Source organism: Podarcis gaigeae, assembly GCF_964106915.1.
Source record: "Podarcis gaigeae genome assembly, chromosome: 14".
Classification (NCBI taxonomy): Eukaryota; Metazoa; Chordata; class Lepidosauria; order Squamata; family Lacertidae; genus Podarcis; species Podarcis gaigeae.
In genome coordinates, this window is record NC_139690.1 from 21,386,335 (window position 1) to 21,411,856 (window position 25,522).

A 25,522-nucleotide genomic window follows, 5' to 3' on the forward strand; every position below is an offset into this window, starting at 1 on the left:
CTAATCCAGAATGCGGCAGCTAGACTGGTGACTGGGAGTGGCCGCTGAGACCACATAACACCGGTCTTGAAATACCTACTTTGGCTCCCAGTATGTTTCTGAGCACAATTCAAAGTGTTGGCCCTGACCTTTAAAGCCCTAAATGGCCTCGGACCAGTATATCTGAAGGAGTGTCTCCACCCCCATCGTTCTACCCGGGCACTGAGGTCCAGCGCTGAGGGCCTTCTGGTGGTTCCCTCACTGTGAGAAGCCAAGTTACAGGGAATCAGGCAGAGGGCCTTCTCAGTAGTGGCACCCGCCCTGTGGAACGCCCTCCCACCAGATGTCAAAGAGAACAACAACTACCAGACTTTTAGAAGACATCTGAAGGCAGCCCTGTTTAGGGAAGCTTTTAATGTTTGATGCATTATTGTATTTTAATATTTTGTTGGAAGCCGCCCAGAAGGGCTGGGGAAGCCTAGCCAGATGGGCGGGGTATAAATTATCATCATCATCATCATCATCATTATTACCCTTATTATTATTATTATATTATCCAGCAGTGGAAGAGGAATGAAGCCATTTTGGCTGGGAGCCATTGATAGCCCTCTCCCCCAGGAATTTACCTAATCCTTTTTAAAAGTCATCTAAGTTGGTGGCCACCTCTATTTCTTCTGGGAACAAATCCCGTGGTTTAACTATGTGCTGTGTGAAGAATAAAATGAAATACATGTTTTTGCCCCACTTTCAGTTATTTATTTTTTTATTATCCTAATGTGGTGCCTAATGATAAAACCAATGTTACGAACTTAGAAAAAGAGTTTAAAAAATTATTTTACGCTTCAGAAATGGACAGTGTACGACTCAAATGCAATTTGTGAAACAAGCCTCTAGTCTAGTGCAAAAAAAAAAAAAAGGGTTACTCAACATGTGTCCTAAGATGTGCCCTGGATTCCTATCCCAGCCCACTGTTATCAAGAATTCACTTTCCTCAGAATATTATGCCTTGTTGCTGATCTGCTGCCTAAGATCCCTTCCTATCTTTCCGCAGGGAGACCTGACTCCCAGTTTCATGCCCTCTTTCCTCTTGACTCAGAGCCTCTGCTGAAATCTTGACTCAGCCGCATTCCTGCCACCTGCATTTTCAAGTGGTGCAATTTCCTTTGTGATATACACAAAGCTGCCCAAGAGGAGTCCTCTTGTTTTGCTAGCAGAGCAATGGGGGCTTGGAATGCGTTGGCTGAATTGACTCTTGTTCCAGGAAATGGATGACATCACTGCTTTATCTGTCTGTTGGACATGACTTCTGCTTTCCCTTCCTGGCAGATCCATCCGCAAAGAGGTCCCCTCCTTTGCTCCATCAAGCTCTTGCCAGGCTTTTCACTGGACAGAAGAAAACTTTACTGAGCATCTGCAGTGGGGGTTTTTTGTTTTGTTTTTTAAAAAGAGGCTTTGGAGAATAACATTTGTGCAGGTTTACCTTGCAAGAGAAGGGACGCGGGTGGCGCTGTGGGTTAAACCACAGAGCCTAGGATTGCCGATCAGAAGGTCAGCGGTTCGAAGCCCCATGATGGGGTGCGCTCTCATTGCTCAGTCCCTGCTCCTGCCAACCTAGCATTTTGAAAGCACGTCAAAGTGCAAGTAGATAAATAGGTACTGCTCCGGTGGGAAGGTAAACGGTGTTTCCGTGCGCTGCTCTGGTTCACCAGAAGTGGCTTAGTCATGTTGGCCACATGACCCAGAAGCTGTATGCTGGCTCCTTTGGCCAATAAAGTGAGATGAGCGCCACAACCCCAGAGTCGGCCACGACTGGACCTAATGGTCAGGGGTCCCTTTACCTTTACTTTACGTTGCATTAAACACTTCTGCACATCTGTGTATCTCATGCCACACCTATTGTTCCATTTTTGGGGGTGGTTCATGGGAACAGCTGCCTCCAGGAGACCTCACCAAAAACTTTGCTCTCTGGTTTCATGTATTGGGGGGCTCAGGAGGAATAAACTCCATTTTTATGCTCCTAGTGCCCCTCATTTTCAACTTACAATTGATACATTGGGTGACCACTTAAGTATTGTCAAACATGAGAACAAATGAGGACTTGGAAAGATTGTGTGTGTTAACTGAGTAGTAATTACTACGAATCTATGTAGAGATACAGTACATCTCTCACCATAGGCAGATAGACTGTGACCAGTTGGCTTGTCTAGATACTGCTAGCTGTTGATTCAAGGCCACCAATCCCTGCTATCCCTTCTTAGGGCTGTTTATCTTTAATGGGGAATATCATTATCACCATTTAATATACCACCTGGTTTTGTTCAGATTAAACTGGCAATTCTGTGCTAAATTCCCAAACTACATGCCACAAGAGAACTGCTCAATCTGCCACAAGAAATCAATGAGAAACTCATGGAGGCCCAAGTACCCTGTCGAAGGAGGCTGCTTGCCATGTCTCTGCATAATTTGCTGCTCTAGCCTCTAGCTTATGCTATGTCTGCATTTCAGGTTGTGTGTGTGTGTGTGTGTGTGTGTGTGTGTGTGTGGTTTTTTTGGGAGAGGATTCTGTCCAATCACTGCACAAGGTGTGTTCAGATCATTAAATATTCAAAATATATGGGGTGTGTGCGTGAGTGAGGACATGGGCTTGTGAATGCAGTTGTTTGTTGTATGTAACTGAGAGCAGATCATCATGTCCAGAGCTGTGTCTATTTCAGGGGTCAGCAAACTTTTTCAGCAGGGGGCTTGTGGGGGGACGGACTATATTTTTTGGGTGGAGGGGTTATCGAATTCCTATGCCCCACAAATAACCCAGAGATGCATTTTCAATAAAAGGACACATTCTACTCATGTAAAAGCACTCTGATTCCCGGACTGTCCGCAGGCCGGATTTAGAAGGCGATTGGTCCAGATCTGGCCTCCGGGCCTTAGTTTGCCTACTCATGGATTTGGATCATTCCCGATGAAGATTTAGAGCAAAATGAACAATCCTCTGAGGTGACATGCTAGAACAGTAACTGCCACAGAAGCGCAGTCCATTGGCTCTGTTGAGGATGGAGAATTCTTCTAACATTCATGCTAAAATTAAATATTTTCAGGTGCAGTAGTGAAACATGTCCTACATAAAAAGAAACACTTCCTTTTTCAACATCTACTGGAGTGATAGACAATGATACACAATACTGTACATCAAAAGCTTGCACAATATGAGCATGTGTAAGACTCTCTTTTCAGGGGAATTAAAATTTTTGAATACTGATTATTTTGCCTTTTACAGCCAAGACAGGAGCAACCTTCTGAATCAGAGACAATGACGTCGTGTTTTCTGACATTAAACTGAGGGGGGCCCTGTGATGGAAAACATTCTACAGAACAAACCACTATGGCGATGAGGGACGTCAGCATGATTTCATTCAGCAGTTATGTAGGTCTATTTGCTTGATCCGCTAACACATTGTTGCTAAACTGAACATTTGGGGTTTACGGATTTTTGCAATCAAGCATGCTGGAAGAGGAAGAGCGTTCCTGCTGCACTGATTACTACTTTTTCTGAAATGTCTCCTTTTGTTCCAGAATATTTTGGCACACATTGTCCTCCCGGAGATGAGCTTAGGGACTTCCGCATCCAGAATTGAGAGCTGTGTCTCGTTCCTTTTGTTGGGTGGGACCACAAGGCACAGCACTGAACAGGTTGGCACAGCTGTCAGTTCTGACAGCTCCAGTGACTTATGTAAGTTTGTGAGAGCAGGGACAGAATCTGTCCCCACCCCATGAAAAAACAACAGTGCAGATGTTCCAACCTAGAGATTCAACACCTTTGATTTCCAAACAGTGCAAACTCAGTAGCCACAGCTATGAAGAAGTGTTCCGAATAGAGCAACATGTTTCTAAATAGAGCCAAAACAAAGGCAAGTCGTGATTCATTGTGAAGTTAGGCCAATTGTGCAGAACAGGGAATGAGATGCAATAGCAGATGTAGCCAACCTAGTGCCCCCGTTTGCTTCTTTTTAAAAAAAATAGTTTTATTAGAGATTTTTTTTGGCTACAAAACAAACAAATAAACAGGGGAAAGTGCATACAGCATCTCCGCTTTTGATTTATGGAGTTCATTTGTGTTTTGTATGAGACACTATTGTTCTAGATATTATGCAGTTGGGGGAGGAAGAGAGAGGGGAGAGGGATAGGAGGGTGCTGTTCTTTTGTTCTAAGGCATTGCATTGCATTTGTGTAGGGTATCGTGTCAGAGACATCACCTTACCAGCAAAGGTCCGTATAGTAAAAGCTATGGTTTTCCAGTAGTGATGTATGGAAGTGAGAGCTGGACCATAAAGAAGGCTGATCGCTGAAGAATTGATGCTTTTGAATTATGGTGCCTGAGGAGACTCTTGAGAGTCCCATGGACTGCAAGAAGATCAAACCTATCCATTCTGAAGGAAATCAGCCCTGAGTGCTCACTGGAAGGACAGATCCTGAAGCTGAGGCTCCAGTACTTTGGCCACCTCATGATGAGAGAAGACTCCCTGGAAAAGACCCTGATGTTGGGAAAGATGGAGGGCACAAGGAGAAGGGGACAACAGAGGATGAGATGGTTGGACAGTGTTCTCGAAGCTACCAGCAGTGGAAGACAGGAGTGCCTGGCGTGCTCTGGTCCATGGGGTCACGAAGAGTCAGACATGACTAAACAACTACTACAACAACAACAACAACAAATCATGTCAGAATCATGTGGCCTCTATTTAATTTTTATTGGCATTGTGAGAGATTCCCCCAGATGCTTTTCTTGACCACAACTCTGAGCAGCCCCAGACACCATTGCTAGTGGGTCAGGGATTTGGGGAGCTGAAATCCCCCACATCTGGTGGACACCATGATAGCTGGCTACCCTTTTGCAATACTATGGTGCCATGTAAAATAAAAAGCTGTCAGCAATGGGTGGGGACTAGAGAAGAGCCCTATTCAGCACAATTTACAAGGGGAAGTCACTCAGCAATGTGAATAGAAAATGAGAACTATAGTTAGTGGTTGGGAATGAGCTACAATCCCAAATAGGAACAACCCAGGAAGCTGCTATATAGTGAGTTGGACCACTGGTCCATCTTGTGCAGCAAATTCACTACCAATCTGCTTGTGCATTCTCTTGCACAACAATGTTCTATGAGTGCAAAGCATTTCAACAGTGGGACAAATGTACCATTAAGTGACTTTAACTTAGTGCTACATTGGATACAACCCACTGTACTCAGTGAGACTTGCTCCCGAGTAAGTATGTTTAGGATTACAACCTTATTCTCCTGAGCTTTTGAATTTGGCATGTTTCTCTGCTTTTCAGCTGCTGTTGCTGCTTTTAAAAACCGCCTCACGATTTCCTTAATAGTTTGCTGTTTGGATCAAATGTAACTTTTTTAATTTTATGTAACTTTAAGCAACTTCGAAAGCATTTAATGAAAAGTGGAATAGAAACCTTGCCGATAAATACATACATAGGTAAGACTAGTGGAAGAGTCTATTGAAACTATCTGCCAGTGTGGTGTAGTGGTTAAGAGCAGTAGTCTTGCAATCTGGGGAACCGGGTTCGCGTCTCCGCTCCTCTACATGCAGCTGCTGGGTGACCTTGCGCCAATCACACTTCTTTGAAGTCTCTCAGCCCCACTCACCTCACAGAGTGTTTGTTGTGTGGAAGGAAGGGAAAGGAGAATGTTAGCCGCTTTGAGACTCCTTAGAGTAGTGATAAAGCGGGATATCAAATCCAAACTCCTCCTCCTCCTCTTCTTCTTCTTCTTCTTCTTCTTCTTCTTCTTCTTCTTCTTCTGCAAATGCAAAAGCGTCAGAAGGCAGTCTTCTGAACCAGGGGTGGCCCTCCAGATGTGGCTGGACTCCAACTTCCATCTTCCCTGGTCATTGACCATTCTGGCTAAGGCTAATGGGTGTTGGGAATCCAACAACATCGGGGGGGGGGGGGCTAGGTTAGCCACTCTGGGAGGAATTCAATGTAGCTCTCATGTGTTTCACCTTCCCAGATGGAATGATCTCTCCTCTTCTGCTGTGCACTGTCCTGGGAGTTCCCCTGACACCTCACTGGAGTTAATTTGGTGTGTGGGTGCTGGGGGTGGGGGTGGGGAGGACAGGGAACAAAAAGTCCTATTGCACTAGCAGAAGAACTTGAAACTGGCCCCCTGATCTAGCGTGGTTCACTAAAGAAGAGAGAACCCACTGGGGTATTAATGACGTTATTCCCACTCTTGGTAGAACTGTTCTCTCATTTCCAGCAGATTTTTCTTTTCCTGGCAACAGTCCTTCTTTAAATGGGTAGTTTAACTTCATCCGGGAAGACAATGTCACTTAGCCAGCTCACAAATCTCTCTTTATCTTGCCTTCCCCACAAAGGTTGCCCCCAGAATTTTGTAGACTAAACAGAAAGGATGCGTAATAGCTAATACAAAAGGGTAAGAACAGGCAGGGCATTGAGACTGAATGATACTTAAAATGAACAGGAGGCCCATTTGGGGTGGGGGGTGAAATTAAGTCTATCTAGTAACTGCAGTGAAGGATGAATAACGCTTCTTAAGAAAGCCTTCTGTATCTAGGAGCAATCTTTTGGATTTTGCCAGTTGGTCCAATCATTTAGTCTTGCCTAAGTAACAGCTTCCAACTTTCCATCGCTCTTTAGAACAGAGGGCGGTTAACCGGTGGCCCTTCAGGTGTTCTTGGGATCTCTCCTACCATCAGCCATGGCCAGCATGGCCAATGGTCAGCAAAGAGACCAGCAACATCCGGAGGGCCACAGGTTCCCCACCCCTATTCTAGAGTGACAAAAACACATAAGCTGGAATAGGGGTGAAAGGAGACAAAAACTGCCTTTCGCCCCACTTGTAAGAGCCCCGCAGATATGCTAATATTGTCTGGCAGCACCTGGAAAACCAACGAATGGATTGCAGCATAGTTTTTCATACACTAGAGCACACCTTGTCACAGTTACAAAGTCTTATATGCAATTGCAGATGTAGATGTGTGTTGGGAATCAAGGGCAATGGTGGTGGTGGAAGAGGAGGAGGAGGAGGAAGCATGGGAAACAATGGGACCCAAAGAACCTGAAATGCAAAAGGTCCATGATATTTCTCCAAGTTTTTTTTATTTCAGGGCGTCACCTCAAAAATGATTTGGGAAAGTTTCAGAAAACGACAATCAAAATGATCAAGGGGGCTGGAGCTTCTTCATCTTCTTCTTCGTCGTCGTCTGCTGCTGCAACCGCTCGTACCTGAGTAAGATTGTCTTTCATAAACACAGTTTTAACAGTGAGTCTGTAAGAGACTGCGGAGGCCAATTCTGGATCCACACGTCCTTACACAGTGGGGACATAGGTTTCTGGGTGGGAGTTGATCACGGTGTGGATTTGCCAATTGTGCCTTCCTCTTAGCACGTTTCTTCCTTTCGTCCTGAGTTCGAGCGCCTTCAAAGTCCATGACACCTTTGGTAAAGGCTGTTCTCCAATTGGAGCGCTTGCAGGCCAGTGTTTCCCAATTGTCGGTGTTTATACTACATTTTTTAAAGATTTGCCTTGAGACAGTCTTCAAACCTCTTTTGTTGACCACCAGCATTATGCTTCCCATTGTTAGTTGCTTTGGAAGATGATAATCAGGCATCCACACAACATGACCGGTCCAACTCCCATATGAAGGAAGGTTGTAGCATTTGGGACTTTGTCATTTAGAGAAAAGGAGAGTAAGAAATGACATGATATATGTTTATTAAATTGTACACGACACAGAGAAAGTGGATAGAGAAAATCATTCCTCCTTAGCACTAGAATACCCAAGGAAGCTGAATGTTGGAAGACTCAGGGCAGATAAAAGTCTTCACACAGCACATAGTTAAACTATGGAATTTGCTCCCACAAGAGGCAGTGATGGCCACCAACTCTGATGGCTTCAAAAGAGGAGTGGACAAATTCATGGAGAAGGCGGCGATCGAGGGCAGCTAGCCATGAGGTCTGTGCTCCAATTGCTAGAAACTGCAGGAGGGGAGAGTTCTCTTGTGCTCAGGACCTCCTTACAGGTTTCCCACAGGCATTTGGTTGGCCACTGAACAGGAAGATGGACTAGATGGGCCATTGGCCTGATCCAACAGGGTCTTCTTATGTTTCTATGGTGTTGGGTCCCAATATTTAGGGGGGTTGCCCTCTGTATCCAACAAGCATAAATGTCTGCCAGTAGAGGATGAAACTTACAAAACACCTGTGACAAAGCAGACTCTAGTCCTCAAAAATGTATGCCAAAGTTATCAGAAAATCTTGAAGGTGCTACTGAAACTTGCTAAGATGGCTGTGTTCTGTTACAGGCATTTACTGACGTTCTCTCTCTTTGAGATGGGCTGGGCCATAAATCAATAAAACGAATAAAGGACAGGAAACTGGGGTGGCAGAAATCATGTTCACTAACTAAACCGCTCAAGTTTGCCAAAGCAATCTGGTTTTTCATTTCTTTCGCTCCTGGTGCTAACCAGATTGCCCATCCTTGAAAGAAACAGGAGGCTTGTGGAGAATGAGGAAGCTGCTTTACAGAAAACAAGGAGGCAGAATTCATTACACGGCCCATTGTTCTCATTCTCAGTTGAAAAGAGTGCCAACATACCAAGCGTGTCTCATCTCACAAGGCTGCTGCCAAATAATTAGAAAATGGCAGAAGGAAAACCCCTGTCATTATCAACTTAGGGGCAGTACACATATTTACACTTGCTGGTCAGTGTGGATTCCTGATTTGCACAATTCCTCCCTCTCAGTTATAAGGGTGGAATACAGTGGTGCCTTGGTACTCAAACAACTTGGAACCCGAACACTGCAAACCAGGAAGTAAGTGTTCTGGTTTGCAAACTTTCTTCAGACGCCAAAACATGCTCTATTTTGAATGCCACACTTCCGTTTTGAGTGCCACACTTCTGTTTTGAGTGTTACGCTTCCATTTTGATTGCCACACTTCCGTTTTAAGGCTTACGCTGCCAATTTGATTGTTATGCTTTCAATTTGAGTGCCACACTTCCGTTTTGAGTGTTACACTGAGGCCTGTCTGTTTTTGCTATTTATTTTGCCTTTTTGTTTTTGCGGCTTTTTTGTTTGTTTTTGTGACTGTGTGGAACCCTGTTCAGCTACTGATTGATTGTGTGACTGCAGTACATTGTTTATTGCTTTCATTTTAGGGATCAATAGTCTCTTTAGTAAAATTCATGTTAAATTGCTGTTTTGGGGGTTGTTTTTAAAAGTCTGGAACAGATTAATCCATTTTGCATTAATTTCTATGGGAAAGTGTGCCTTGGTTTTGGAACGGGCTTCCAGAACGGATTAAGTATGAGAACCAAGGTACCAGTGTATTGCAAAAATCAAGCTCACACATGTGAGGGGCTTCAGGTACTGAAAGGTCAAACTCACACCATAGAGTTAAAAGCATATAACTTCTCCCAAAGAACCATAGTTTGTTAATTGTAGGTCTGTGGGGAGTGAACTACAGTTCCCAGGATTCTTTGGGGTGTGTGCTTTATGATGTGGATGTGACCAAAGTATGGTGGTGGTGGTGGAGGAGGGGAAATTGTTTGGTCACTAAAATAGAGCTAAATGACCACGGTGGCGAGGTTTGGATTTCATCGGTCAGTCATATGGTCACTTCAACTCGTGCATGATCAGTGAACTTGATGTTAGCTATGTTCACCGATTACATGAAGGGAATTAACAGTGTGTTGTGGGTTAAACCACAAAGCGGAGGACTTGCCAATCAGAAAGTCGGCGGTTCGAATCCCCACGACAGGGTGAGTTCCCGTTGCTCGGTCCCTGCTCCTGCCAACCTAGCAGTTCAAAAGCACGTCAAAGTGCAAGTAGATAAATAGGTACCGCTCCGGCGGGAAGGTAAACGGCGTTTCCATGCACTGCTCTGGTTTGCCAGAAGCAGCTTAGTCATGCTGGCCACATGACCCGGAAGCTGTACTCCGGCTCCCTCGGCCAATAAAGCGAGATGAGCGCCACAACCCCAGAGTCGGCCATGACTGGACCTAATGGTCAGGGGTCCCTTTACCTTTACCTGAGCAGCAAAAAGTCTAATCTGGATTGGGAGCCATAGAGGCATGAATGAAATGTAAAACTGAAACCTTTAGGTTTTTCTTTGCTTCATGTCAAAGGTACTCCCTGGGTACTCCCCAGCTAAAGGAGATAGACAAGGAAGTATTAACTAGCGTCTAGGCTGGTATTCCCAAGTCTGTGCTCTATGGAGCAGTTGCAGCAACAGGCGGCTGCTCCCCCTTCACCAGGTTATGTAAAGGTAAAAGGTAAAGGACCCCTGGACGGTTAAGGCCAGTCAAAGGTGACTATGGGGTTGCGGCGCTCATCTTGCTTTCAGGCTGAGGGAGCTGGTGTTTGTCCACAGACAGCCAAGCTGTATAGGATACCGTTCTACTTGAGATTTGGTTAAAGTCACAGGGTAAGTGTATTAGTGATATCCGGAGGGTCTAGTAGGAATCTGCTTGGGGTGTTGTAGTGGTCTCCTCTGTTGTGAGGTGTGAGGCATTTGCGGGATCTTTTGTTCCTGTTTGCATCCCCCCAAACTCCATCGGAAAGTTCATCCTGTTTTTCTTCCGTTGCTTCTCCTTGCTGCCATTCCAGAGATAGGTCAATTTCAAGAGTGTTGAGGAGAGCTGTTGCTTCCAGACTGTTTGCTGTCGTGAGCTGTGTTGATCCTCTCATGACGTTAAGGCAGAAGGGGAAGTCCCAGCAATATTTAATTCCAGTTTAATTGCAGTTTAATCATGCAAGCACATAGTTTGTTCATCTTTTTCGGTGTTTCAGAATCCAGATCCTGAATCATGATAACTGAGCTATAAAAAAAAAAGTTATGGATATTAGGTTGAACACTTTGTTCCATTTTGTTCTTCCTTCTTCCTGCAACAGGCAAAGCAGGCAATTATATCATGGGGGGGGCCCTCCCTCCCTCAATTTGGGACCAAATGCCCTGTGTGCCCATTCAAAATCATCAGCAGAGATTATGAGGTCTGGAAGCAGGGATTTAAGCCATGAGGCAATAAATTGTGCAGGATCATTCTCTTACACTCCCTCTTCAAAAAACCCCAAATGCTAATTAATTCTTACTTTTTCGCTTTTCTGCATCTTCAAGCTTGCTGTGTACATCTGTATTTTCCTTTTGTAATTCTTTGATCTTTTTGCCATGGATTTGGCTTAATTATTTTGTGACTGTAATTGTTTCTGTGAGAGTCAAGCTTTGTGCTAAATTAGGGTAGCCATATTCTCAAAAGTGAAAATCCGGAAAAAGGGCTTTTTTGAGAATTTGTAAAGTTTGGTTTTTTAAAATCACCCTACTTGTCATATATCCAAGTTTTCCTGGACATTTTGCCAATTCAGCAAAAATCCACCCAGACTCCATTTTGCAGTCCAATTCTTGGATGTGTCTGGGAAACTCCGGACATATGACAGCCCTATTTAAGTTCTGTCAGTTTTATTTCCATTGGAAGCATTAGTTATTTCCAAATATATTTTTTAATAAGCTCCTTTATGGCTCATTGTTGTGCTGCAAATACTTATTTTAAAATATTGCTACTGTTTTCTTTCTCCAGTGAAGAAGAGGCCTCTTTTGAGAATGGCACCATCTTGGCTGCAGCCAACGAGCCTTTTATCCCAGGGCAGGAAGAACTGAGTGAGGTCTTTTACTTTCGGCGATTACAAATCCTTTTGCATTCCCCTCTTCTTTCTTCAGGGTTTGGGGTTTTTTATTTTTGTTTTTAGGACGGCATCAGCTTTTGCTCCAAGCTGTTTTTTTCTGGACCTTCAAGCAGAGCTTAGATTTTAAAGGGGCTTTTAAACGTAGATTGCAGCCCATTCATTTTGTTCTGTGGGTTTTCCCAGGTCTTTCTGCCATACTGTTTTCATACCTTGAGGGGGCCCAATCGGTTTGGCAAAATACACCTCTGGACCTTTGCTCAGTGGTAGAGTTCAAAAGTGGTAAAAGCTATGGTTTTCCCAGTAGTGATGTATGGAAGTGAGAGCTGGACCATAAAGAAGGCTGATCGCCGAAGAATTGATACTTTTGAATTATGGTGCTGGAGGAGACTCTTGAGAGTTCCATGAAGATCAAACAAGAAGATCAAACCTCTCCATTCTTAAGGAAATCAGCCCTGAGTGCTCACTGGAAGGACAGATCCTGAAGCTGAGACTCCAATACTTTGGCCACCTCATGAGAAGAGAAGACTCCCTGGAAAAGACCCTGATGTTGTGAAAGATGGAGGGGACGACAGAGGACGACAAGGGGAAGGGGACGACAGAGGACAAGATGTTTGGACAGTGTTCTCGAAGCTACCAGCATGAGTTTGACCAAACTGTGGGAGGCAGTGGAAGACAGGAGTGCCTGGCGTGCTCTGGTCCATGGGGTCACGAAGAGTCGGACACGACTAAATGACTAAACGACAACAGAGTTCAACCCATAGCATCTCCAGGCAGCGCTTGGAATGTTCCCTATCTGGCCCTGCCAATCAGACAATACTGAGCTGGATGGCCCAATGGTCTGACTCAGTCTAAGGCAGCTTCCTACATTCTTAACCTGCAGCTTCTTTGTCATCATTTAGGCACCAAGTCTCTCACCCAAGCTATTTAGAGAGATGGGCTGATTTTAACCGAACTCTGCCTTGCACCGTTTAACTGTAGTTGTAGTGGCTCCTTGCTTTGTTGATATTGTGTTTTATGCAGTTGTGAACTGCTTTGAAATCAACAAAAACATGTTTGAATAAAGGGGAAATGTTATCTCCCAGCAAAGTCGTAGCATTTGTTTCTGCAATCATGCACAAAGTAGCTTGCAATGGGGTCTCCCAAGATTCTTTTTATGCCTCTCACTAAATGATGAAGTCTGACATTTAGGAAACAAGGTGTTGAGCCGCATGAGCCCCCCCTTTCAAGTATCCCCCCTAATTAGGCAAGGATAAAGGATGTTTTAAACAATGTCATGGCAGATTCATTCTCTGCATTAACCTCTGTCATAAAGCAGAAAGGGGCAATCAATAAGAAACGAAAAAGCAGGAGTTTGGTTTTAAGTTCGTTTGTTACACTCACTGCTTTTGAACAAAGTTGTCCTTGTGGCCCCTAAACCACCAAGAAGAACAAAAGTCAAGGTCACAATGGCACTACAACTGGGAGGTGGGGGATGGGAGAGCAATGGACCCAAACGTACTATGATCATCCACTGGAATTACTGAACATGGAAAACACAGAAAAGACCACCAACCCTTTTATCTGATTATTATTCCACACCAGTATCCAGGAATTGACATATTAAGGTGCTTTAAAAGTGGTTAATTAAATGGTTGATCCAGGCGGCCCCTTTGACTGAAGTTCCTGGAATGCAGAGCTCTAAGTATAACCATCCCTTTGATTCAGGATCCAGAAGCACCAATTCATGCAAAAACCAAAACAAACAAAAAATAATAATCACCCAATTTCTTCTGTATAGATGCTCCATCATTTCCACTGGGTGTCTCCTCTTCCAAATGTAGCTCAGTCTTACCATTCTGCTTAATTTCCCAAAATATCTCTAACCACATCCTTTATCCCCCTGCAAGCCAATTGCTTCCAGATTCTAAGCTGCTCCTTGTGGCCAGAGTTCTCACTGTACCCATCACATGTGATGCCTTCTATCACCCGTTCAACAAGTATCACCACAATGCCAACAATTCACAACAGCAGCAGCTGGATACACTTGGGTCAAAGTAAACAGTTATGTATGAAGAGGGCAAACAGGCTAAATGGGCACCTATCAGGAAGGCTCTAGAGGTGGATTTCCTGCACCACCAAGGGATTGGATTAGTTGACCTCTGAGATACCTTCCAGCTCTATGATTCTATGCCTTCCTCCCCTGAAATGTGTAGATGCTTTAGAAGTTTGAAGGAAGCAACCAAATCAAAACCAGACCATACAGCCAAAGGCCTGTTGCGATGGGTTGGCAGAATCTATTTGGCGGATAAAATAGCTCATCTTTCACAAGGCATACTTGATTAGTAATGCTCCGGATATGAATTGGGGTGTTTTTTTTTTTTTTAATGGTCAGCCATTATACCCAGACAGAGCCTAGACGACAGCAGTCATTACAATGAGTTTCACTGACGGGAGATCAAGCAAGTGAAAAGCAGAGTCACAACGTTTAAACTTCTCTGTAGAACTGGATAAATATCCCTATTGTGTGGTACTGTATACAGACTGGGGTTTTTTGTGTGCCTGCCATGAGGACGGCTTCCAAAGCAAGCCTATTTAGCAGACCAGCCCTACACACAAACGACTACAATGTTTTAATAGTGTATACTAAAAAAATCAATGTGACAAACCAAACCCATCTCTGCTTGGAAACTGGCATTTGTGGCTTGCAACTGGAGTTGGACCCGACTCCCTCAAACTGGTATTTCATATTTAGCATTTTATATAGCGCATCTCAGGTATTCAAAGTGTTTCACGTAAACTGTCCAAGTAACCGGGGCAGCGCATCCCATTTCGCCACCTGAGGCAAAACGGAAAGTGCCACTGCCCTGCTGCTGCTTCCACCACCACCTACCTGTTCCTGCCGCCGCATCCTGCTCTGCTCCTGCCACACGCCCTACCACATCCACCACTGGGCGAGAAGCACCACCACCATTGGCACCGATTTTGGGGAAGATTGTGCCGATTTTGACTGAGATCTCACATCTGGTGCACTTCGCAAGATCTTGTCTGATTTCAGGCAAAATCTCACCCAAAATGGATGTAATCTTGCCCAAAATCAGTGCCTGGGAGTCAGAAGACAAAGGCAAAAGCGTCGAGTGCAAATGAAAGCAGGAGGTTTGGCTGATCTGATGGAGCCTGCAAGCTATGTGTTACGGAAAATCAACATCTATACAAATGCAATGTACATATGCAATGCCCTCACTTATGCCCAGGAAGCCTGCCAAGGCCACTTACCAGCTCCACACATTCAAGAGCACAAGGCAGGCTAGAAGCATTGAGGTCTCATTAGTTGCCTGGAAGAGAATCTGTGGCCAAATTAGGTCAAGCCTAATTTAGGTCAAGCAGGTGGTGCTGTGGTCTAAACCACAGAGCCTAGGGCTTGCCGATTGGAAGGTCGCGGTTCGAATCCCCACAACAGGGTGAGTTCCCGTTGCTAGGTCCCAGCTCCTGCCAACCTAGCAGTTCGAAAGCACACAAGTGCAAGTAGATAAATAGGTACTGCTCCGGCGGGAAGGTAAACGGTGTTTCCGTGCACTGATCTGGTTTGCCAGAAGTGGCTCAGTCATGCTGGCCACATGACTCGGAAGGTGTCTGCGGACAAATGCCGGCTCCCTCAGCCTATAGAGCAAGATGAGAGCTGCAACCCCAGAGTCGTCCGTGACTGGACCTAACGGTCAAGGGTACCTTTACCTTTAAGTGTCAGTTTACTCAAGGCACAGTCATGGATACTCAGTCCAACCTCTTCATTTCCAGTACTTGCTAATTAGCACATACTAAGTGAGCAGAAAATCTTTGAGGGAAGAAGTCCTAGAACTCTATCAGCAGACTTGTCTTTTTTGGAGTGGGGTGGGAGGAAACTCAGCACTGAGCTTCTCAAGTAGACCGGTGTACAACAATAAGCTTGATTATCAATCTCACAAACCGAGGGGGAGTGACCTAGTTAAGCCTGGCAGGACAGCTTACTCTATGGTGTTAACCCTTTTATGCATTAATCAGACTTAAACGTGTTGGTTATGCCCCTATGAGCTCTCAGGCATATTTTTAAGGGTAATTGGTTATAATTATTCATTCTGGTCAAAGTCTTTTATTAATTTTGCTAAGTAAGCAAGCTGGTTCACTTCTTAATATGATAAATTGATAAATTCAATCTCCAGGGAGGGCTGGGAGAGATCCCTGTCTGAAACCCCAGAAAACTACTCATCATGGAAAATACTAAGCTAGATGGACCAATGACTCCATATAAGGCAGCTCCCTATGCTCCTAGACAAACATATTTATGGAAAGAATGTGCTATGCCCTGTATAAATTTCGTTTCACCAACAGCTTGCAGAGAATAATTTCTGTAAACAATAACATGCACCATTAATTATTCTGCAGACACAGGAAACATTATACATAAACTGGGACATAGTTTTTAGCCTGATACAGTTTAGCAGTCCATATTCACCAAATGCACTGCCAATGGGGGGGGGGACTCTTGAAACCTGGCAAGAGTAAATTTGTACAGCTCACTTCAGCACAATTCCTGTGTCTCTCTGTCCATCCTCACTTTTAAGTATTTTGCTTTGCTTTCCAGTTGGATGCTGTTAAAAGATATTCAGTGCATGCTAGCTGTCCCAGAGCATTCTGGATTACTGATATGGCAGTTCCAACTTTAAGAGCAGGGTTTTCCAAATCGCCAGCTGTTGTTGTGCTACAATTCCCATCATCCCTGACTACTGGCCCTGCTAGCTAAGGATGATGGGAGTTGTAGTCCAAAACCAGCTGAAGACCAAAGTTTGAAAAAGCCCGTTTTAGAGCATGGTTTTTAGTCACTACAGGTTTCTCCAGGGTTCTTTATAAGGACCCACCTTGCTGACCAATTTGGACAGTTAATTTGACCCACCTACCAGTCAATCTCGTGATTGATAGGTGGACGGTCAAGTGGGCCCATGCAGTCCTTGGTCCAGAGCGAAAGGTGTTGCCTGTCTATGTACTAAATGTCTGAACTAATCATTTGCAGAGGACTGTTGAAATTAGGCCAAGCCCAACAAGCAGCCTTAGGGAATACATTGTCCATTTGAGGTATGCATTTTTTTTATTAAAAAAACAAACTACTAGGTGAAGCTGGCCTTGTGGTAGTATTAAATCCTCTGCATTCTACTATTAACTTGGTGTCAGAACCCAACAACATATCCTAGGCGGTGGGCAGGGGGAGAGATGGGAACAGAAAGCATATTAGAAACTCTTAAGTGTGTTTCAAGTATGAATGGGAAGAGCCAACAATATCCTCTTGCTTATCCTACCAGAGTCAACAAAGATGTCATAGAGAAGTTGGAACAATGGTGGAACTGAGATCAGTGCTGCTTTAGAATTAATGCAGAAAACTCAAGTGAAGATAGAGGGTGTGTGTGTGTGTGTGTGTGTGTGTGTGTGTGTGTAAAACAAGTGCTAGATCAAGTGCAAGCAGGAAGAAGGGTTGGACATTTGAGACGAAGCAAAACAGCACCTCACCTTTAGGTTGGTCCAGGACAGGATAGGCGTTAATTAGTGGTATCAAGGCCAATCAAGGATGCCCAACTTGAAGCCTATGATTTCTCCCCAATGGTTCTGTCAGAATGACAGAGCACCTGCTGCATCAAAAGCAGCACTCATATGCTCTTTGACCAGGGTAGCAAACCTTCCCAGACTACTCTTTATCCAGGCCAAAAGCTGCAGAAGAGGGGATCACTGTTTGTCAATCAACATCAACACTCCTACGGCTAGGGGATGGGAAACCTGTGGCCCTACAGCTCCCATAATCTGTGACCATTGAGCAAGGCTTGCTGGGGCTGATGAGAGTTGTGAGTCCAGCAACATCTGGAGAGCCACATGTTTTCCATTTTTGGGCTAAATGCAAACTTTCTATCTGCCACTGGGAGAAGCATAGCTGGCTCTTTCAGATTCTTAAGATACACACAAAAATGGTTCATCATTGTTAAAGTATTGCCATGGGATACAGAGAGCTCCCTGCTAGGACATGACAGCTTGCATAAGAAGAGGTTTTATAATACCAGATGTGTTTATATACTGTTCCCCTGAGTCAATTCTCACTTTTGTACAGGGTGGATAAATAAACCAGATTTCTTTTTTAAAAATTCAGTTATGAGTTCGCTTTAAAAATAAATTGATCTTAAATGCAATCTGCACTTAATGCAAATATAAGAAGATGGCCCACTTATGAGATGCTACTTTTATTAGTAAACTAGGGATAAATCATAATCATCAGTCATTACACATCCCAATAGGTCATGAATATATGGCTTGTTATCTGGACCAAGGACCGGCAAGTTAGCCCAGTGATGGATCATCATGTGAAATTTTACTCTTATTTCATGCCAAACTCCAATTAGCTCGGAGTCAGTAAATATTTATGATTAGCTCATTGCTAACCTTCTAGAAGAGGTCACATACCAGCAGTGGGAAGGGCCAGTGTGGGTGGGGCAACCCACTCTCATACACATATAACACACACTTCCACTCATACACATCACAACCTATCACACACCACAAATACACCCTCCCCCATATTAGGCTTGAAAAAACATTTGAGTTTTCCCCAATTCTAATTGCGAGGAGGAAGGGGAGATCCTCACAGAGACTGCAGGGCATGACTATCATACGTCCTACCCCAGCTGCAAGATACACAAAGATCTCCCCACTCTGGAAGCAATTTGGCTTGAAAAACAGTCTCTTTGCTCCAATGGGGTACCTTACCAAGCCTAATTGCTGTGATGGAGGGTTGCAGGACAGTTGAGCATGTCCGCAAGGCTGCACTTGGGCAGTCTGTATCCCAATTTATAACCAAGCATCAGCCAAAAACCATTGATATTCACTTTCAATCTCATGGTGTGTCTCCACTAAGGACCACCTGTCCTTGTGTCTGAATGAGATTGATGTTTTGTGGTGGGGGGTGGGCAGGACAGTTATATGCCCCACATGTGTTTATTTTCATTAAATACATTTACGGTGATGCAGTGCTATAACAGTGCTACAGTCATCCAGTTCTTCCCATTAACAAAGAGTAAATTTAATCTAAAAAGAAGCTTTTTCTTTTTTTCTTTTAGACCACACTTAGGAAATGTATAGTGTACCATCTGAAAGTTCTAGGTCATTTTTTTATGGTAACAGGAACCTTGGTATGATATTTTATTTAGACAGTATATAATAATAAATGGAGAATTTGGATTTTAATTGATTACTTGACATAGACTTTCTTCTTGGTAATTTAAATTGCTGATGTAAATTACTATGGTTTAAATCCATCCATCCTAGTCCCCCCCCCCCCCCCCCGGATACTATCACTAAATTCCAGGTCTGAGAAGTACACAATTTCAACAGCCAGGGAAAGATCTAAGTCCAGAAATTGAAGGTCATACTTCAAGTACAATATTTACAGAAGGCAGCTACTGAGGCAACCCTCCCCAACCGTTGCAATATAAAGAATAAAAACTTTTGAATGTTTTTTTTTAAAGAAATGAAGCAGATTTAAAAGAATTTGGTAATTATTTTAATTCAAAATGACCCAACGCAAAACCTTACATTACAAAAGGAAGAACAAAATATGTTACGATGCTGCTAACACAGAAAGAACTGCATGGAAGATAAGAATGGCGGGCAAAATGGTACATCATCCTTCTCACAGTGAAATTTGCAACAAACTGACCGTATTGAGTTAGACTGGGATTTCAGGTTTCATTAGCCCACCCTTCATTAAAACCTGACATAAAATCCACAACAAAGGTCTCCATCTTAGGCTCCGCTGAAAGAAACCGGAGCTTGCCACAGACAAGAACCACCAATTTGCTTCAAGTGTGCTTCTGTAGGCAACGTTCCCAGGGGACTATATTCTCAGTCACTTGAGGCTGGTGCAAACAAAATGCTGGCTCTCTGTAAGGTAAGCCATGATTTGTAAACATGGCTTTGCTTAAGGAATGTGGGCCCTTCTCACTCCTTCTCTATCAGGGATTATTTCCTTCTCGTTGTCCAGTGTCAGCTTTAACTATGGTTGAAACATTGCACCTGCATTGTGGTTAATGCTAAAATAAGGTTGCCATCTTAACCAGGATCTGACACGGACAAGGGGAATCCTGGTTAGCACTGGTGCAGATATAGCATTAAACTGAATAGGGGTAGTGGAAGAGAGTTTGTGCTTAGAGAAGGAAAAACTTGTTCATGAGGCTGGCTTCTAATTTGCAAATCAACACTTGCAGGGAGCCACTGTTACTCCTACGCTGGGCATCTTTGTGTGTATGAAGTACCAGAAACCAACAAATACAAAATGCTGTGTCTTCATGCTGTCCCTATGAGGGCAGATTGTTCCTAATATGAATAATGAAATAAGTAAAAAATGAAAAATGAAACAGAAGCCTTGGGAATTTACAAATATGGTCTCTAATATTGTAAATAGATTAGAAATATGGTAATTAAATAATCTAAAAAACAGACTCTTACTCTGCTGTACATTTATAAACAGAAATATTTACAAAACTCTGGTTTTGTTTTTAAAAGAATGAGGTTTGTGGTTTGCTAATGATCTTCATCTTGTCCATTTCTTTGGTGTGTTTGCCAATTTGTGTTTTGTTTTTTTAAAAAAGCTATATAAAAATGTTTAATATTAAAGAAGTGGGATAAATGCTCTTATCTTTTTTCTTTTTTTGGAATTTAAGCCAAAACATTTAATGGAAAAGCTTCCATCATTTTTTAGTGGTAAAACCAAAATACATCAACATCATTTCATTCTGATTCTCTTCTCAAAAACAAGTGTTGTTTGCTCAAAGAGGTACAAATATTTCAGGCTGTATAACCCCTAATTGAGTTGGGCTTGCATGGAGATATGCACAATGCACATTCTGCCCTTTGGCCCCAATTCAACATGGTGCATATGCTATGGAATCTCCTGTACATTAAAAAGAAAGATGACCAGCTACCGAGTTAATAAGTCAAAGGCTTGATTTTCTTAGGAACTGGGACCGAAGGTTGCCCCTCCCCACTTTGCCTTCAGCTAGTCAAATGGCTTTACTGAAATAATGGATAACACAGTAGGGTTAAGGGAATTTTACTTTATGGCCTAAGATGTACTTCATTCAAAGTGTGTCAATTATTAAAACATTGGGGCAGGGGGAGAGACACGAAAACAAACCTCAAACAAATAAATAAATGGAATTATACATTTCATTAAATAGCACTTTTGTTATCAGCAATACATTTTATATATATTTTTTGAAGTCACAGCAGCAAGACAGAATAAAATTCACCTTACAATTGATCCCTGAACCAGTAAAGACTACTAGGCTGGTAAGAATGCACCATCACTTTAAGAAAGTCAACCAAACTGATCAAAGCCTGAATCTCCAGTAAACTGGACTAGGGCCTTAAGATACCAAAGAACATAAAAATTAGAAGAGATTGGGAGGCTTTTGTGAACATTTCCTTGAAGATCAAAACAGATGAGTTGCTCCTAGCTCCTTATCACAAGAAACAGGGACCTTGTTGTCCAGACTTGCAAAACCCTTGTATTCACTAAAGACCATCTGATGTATACGTAGCTTGAATGCTGTTCCAATTAAGGGCAAACTAAATAGAATAGAATAGAATGATGTACTAGTTGGCCACTAAAATTCCATTTTTTTAAACAAACAACATACATTCCTCTGAAGTAGAATCTTGATAAGGGGGGGGGGAGGTATGTGTGTTGGGAGGAAATACCTTGCACTCTAAGTCAGTGCTTGCTGAGCAAAAAGTTGCCATTTGCTACCTTAGTTCCTTGTAATTGATTGACAGCAACAGGATTGATGCTTATAAGAATGGAAATTAATGCTGCAGTCATGTACCATCGATTACATAGCTCTATGGATCCTAAATTACTGACTTCTGTTCCCCTTTAAGAAACGAGTGGTGGGAAAGTGATTGGAAACTGCAGAGAGAACTAATAATGTTCCCCAAGTGCAATCTATGTTGAATCTCAGATGGAATCCCAAAGCTCAGGATGCTAAAGCCACTGACATACAGAGGATAACTTTTATAAACTCATTTCCTTTGCAATCTCAACTCCTATCAAACTGCAGGCTTTATCCAAGGTATGACTAGTAACCTGTGCAATAATTAAACGTGCCAGTTTCAGCCTAAAAAGCACAGGCTGGGTTCTTGCAGATTTAGATTTGTGCTCAGAAGCTTATCTTCCAAGTGAGAAAGTCTCATTACAGTGGGGTTATATATAGAATCTTCAAAATAAAAAAGGTCCAGGTGCTGTGGCTAAGTTTTCTATGGGTATGGCCAATTATTTATGCTTCAACATACTTATGGAACTTAATTGTTCACACAAGGTTCCCCTTTAGATCTGTGACCTACAGATTTATGGTAAATTTTACACAGATCTGCATGTCAGCAAAGGTATTTTGAGATGCTGTGTTTACACCACAGCCCATAAGAACAAATTAGGGGTTTGGTGAATCAGCCCAAAGTTCTAATTAACACCAAGCAAGCTGAAAACACAACAGGTTTCAGGTTATGGAGCCCTTTTAAAAATATGGAAACCCAATTGCTAGGCCAGATTCTGGTTTTAAGAATACCACAGATTAGCCTCTTGCATGGGGGTAAGGGGAGGAAGAAGTGAGCCACAACAGTCCAAACTAGATGCCTTTGAAATTTGGGAGGGGTAACAAAAATATCTATATATATATATATATCCCAATAAGCAAGCAGCAATTCCAATAAGTAACGAACATCATATTGAGACCAGGGTAGGAATGTGTGTGAATCACATGTGTGATGGAGAAAATATAAATCGGGGGGGGGGGGGGAATTATTGCATATGAGAAACAGGATGCATCGGCTTTGAAATTAGATTAGTTTTCCGTTAATGTTTTTATAAAAAAAGAAATACAGAGAGACCACAGAGGCATCTGAGCAGTGTAAAACCTAATTACAAACAGCAGCGAACATACTGGCATCAAAGGAAGGATAAGACATATGGACATCTGAACTACAATTATTATGTTAAAGATCCAACTTGGGTTTTTTTTAAGAAAAAGGAAGAAAAGGAAAAAAGCAATGAAGGTGGCAATGTTTCCAAAGAGCTATCGTGTTTATAGTAAACTCTGAACACCCTAGTTACAAGCCTGAGCCATGATTCTGAAAAAAAGCACCTTATGGGTAGAAAATAGTGACCATATGGAATCCAGTCAATTGTCAGGACTCCTTATGAGGAATAAGCGGATACCCATATTGGTCCTTGGCACGGGAACAATGCTAGTGGGCTTAATCCAGTAAGCACTGCTGCTATGTAGATCCTACATTTCAGAGGGTCCTGCCTGAGATTCTCCATGGAACAGAGGCTATACAACAGTAGTGTGTTGTGGATTACTTCCTTAAGTCTCCTACTTTTACTTTGTTTAGCATTCACTCAGCCATCTCACAGTATTACACATGCTACATTGGGGTAGGGGAAGGATCCCTTTGAACAACTGACATTCTGTCTTCATTTCAAAGCTGCAAGTTTAAGTTTTTTAAAAATAAAAAAATAAGATACTCACCCCTGTGGAGAGGGGTTGGGGAAACCAGACTACAATCGTAAAGTTGTATAGAGAGCTTGGATCTTGTAAACTTGGACCAAGAAATAATAAAAAAGTAAGACCTTCTAGCATTTGGTATAAAACACCCCCCTCCCAAAGAAATTGTATACCTGCCTTCTGACTTCTCGGGGAAAACAAAAAATCAGAAATTGCATAGGATATACGTTGTGCAAGGTGACCAGCCTTTGAAAGGTATCTGGAATATAAACTAATCTTGCTTATCGTCCAACGTTTTTGCAAAAATGTCAGATATCATCAAATTTGTGTTTTAAGTAGTCTTTCATAACCTTGGCAATTGGTAGTTCGTCAAGTAGTTTGAGGTTTTGAAGGCCTATACACTGGCGGATTTTAATTCGGCATAGATCTTGTAAGTTCCGTGGCTGCCCTGAAAAGAAGATAAAAAGAATATGCCATCATTAAAAGGTAATTGAAAGCTGAAAGCTGAAACAAACAAGCAGAAACTCTCACAAGCACTACGAAGCAGAACAGCTAAATGTGTAGACCTAAAAACTGGTTTTCGTATGTTCAGTTAAATGTCAGGTTTCAGCTAAACTATCCAAATTAGAAACAATTAGCAGCAGGTCTCAAGCAGAAGTCTTTCCCAACCTTGCTACCCAATAGCCTTTTAAGGATGCCAGAATGCACCCTGAACCTTTTGAATGCCAACTATTACTATGCTCTAACACTGAGTTGCTCCCTTCCAGGGTTGCCCAAGAACAAATTTTAAGCTAACTGCAGAATGAGATGCACAGACATAAAAAAAGAAAGTATTGCCAACTCAAACTTAACCATATAGACATTTGCTTTTAACCACTAGTGCATGATTTTATATCCACATAAATTTATGGTATTTAAAGGCGAAAACCGAAAATCCCAGAGAGATTTCATGAATATTGGGGGGGGGGGGGAGAAGGAGAGAGAGAATGAGATTTTCTCCTTTTCTGGACATACTACAGTGATTGCTAACAGTTCGGGAAATTTTCAAACAGTATTCTCTCAATAGTGTTCAGACATTCACAACATTTGAATCGGATTGTCACATCAGCATTCACAAGTGTACATCGAAAGTTGAACATTGACTGTAGCCTATAGAAAAACATCTCACATCCAAATCTGCAACAGATCTCCTGAATAAAATGGAAGGGGGTTGGCAGACAATCCACACTTAGGGCAGAATTCCTTAAGAGCTGATTATTAAGCGTCTTGACATTTCCCCCTGATAAGCTGAAGAGCATTTCCTGGGAATGTGCTAACAATGGACATTTCCAGTGTTAAGCACCAGTTGCCACATCTATTGGCTCTTGGTGTCTAGAGAACTTATTCATTCTTGGTTGCATTTGAATGAAAAAGGGAGGGGAGGGGAGGATTATAGACCAACACCAGTGAACCTTCATTTGGCAAATGTAAAATGTTATTAGTAATCAGGCAAAAGAAATACAAGTGAAGAAGGCAACAAATCAAGCTCTATCTAATGATGATTAAGAGGTAATACTAAGTGCAGAACCTCTGCCAAGTTTGGAAAGATTAAAAGGGAGATTAAACATGACAATTAAAAGACTTCCAAAGCCAGCACATTCAGAAATACAATGGTATCAAAACTAATTCCATTAACCCTTCTCTGTCTGCTTCCAACGATGGCACATGTTTGAACCATCAAATTTAATGAAGGCTCTTATTAGTAATTTTTATTCTAGAAGCATAGGCAGCAGCTGTCTGTTCCTTTGGTACAGGCAACAGTTGAAAAGCCTGATTTAAGCAAACACTTACAACCCACCCTATCCCAGGGGCTCAAGTTCAGTGAATGCAATACTACTTCAAAGAGACAGAAGCTGAGAACTGTCAAGCTGGGTACTCCGAAAACTGTAGCTGCTGTCAGGTGAGCCTGCCCACCTTTTCCAGGGGGGTGAGGGCAGCTAACAAGTTCCATTTCCAACACAGACCAGCCACAGCAACTCGCTTCCAGGTGTATATTTTGTATATGGCTGGAGGCCACCTCACCAGTACAAGTGACTTAGATCATCAAAAGGTGCGACCATTTCATAACACTGTTCAGCAAAATCTGAGAATTCTGACTATTTGGAACGTTAACCAATATTACCACGACCCTATTCGGAAATGCATGTCGAAAACATTACTGCATACTAAATTCCAATTTGATTTTGTGACTGTTATTTTCTCAACTAATAAGGATTTGGAATTTCAATGTTCTTTTTTATACTGGTTTGTT

At 42.6% G+C, this 25,522-nt stretch overlaps 1 protein-coding gene across 4 annotated transcripts in view; it reads right to left on the reverse strand.

Moving 5' to 3' along the window:
* Positions 1–19,209: 19,209 nt before the first annotated feature.
* ASB7 (ankyrin repeat and SOCS box containing 7) overlaps positions 19,210–25,522 on the reverse strand; it is a 37,739-nt gene continuing 31,426 nt past the window's right edge. For all 4 annotated transcript variants that reach the window (XM_083713270.1, XM_083713269.1, XM_083713271.1 and 1 more), the window contains exon 6: positions 19,210–23,680. In XM_083713270.1, coding sequence (XP_083569396.1) covers positions 23,541–23,680 — 140 coding nt within the window. In that variant the 3' untranslated portion in view covers positions 19,210–23,540. The remainder of the gene's footprint in view (positions 23,681–25,522) is intronic.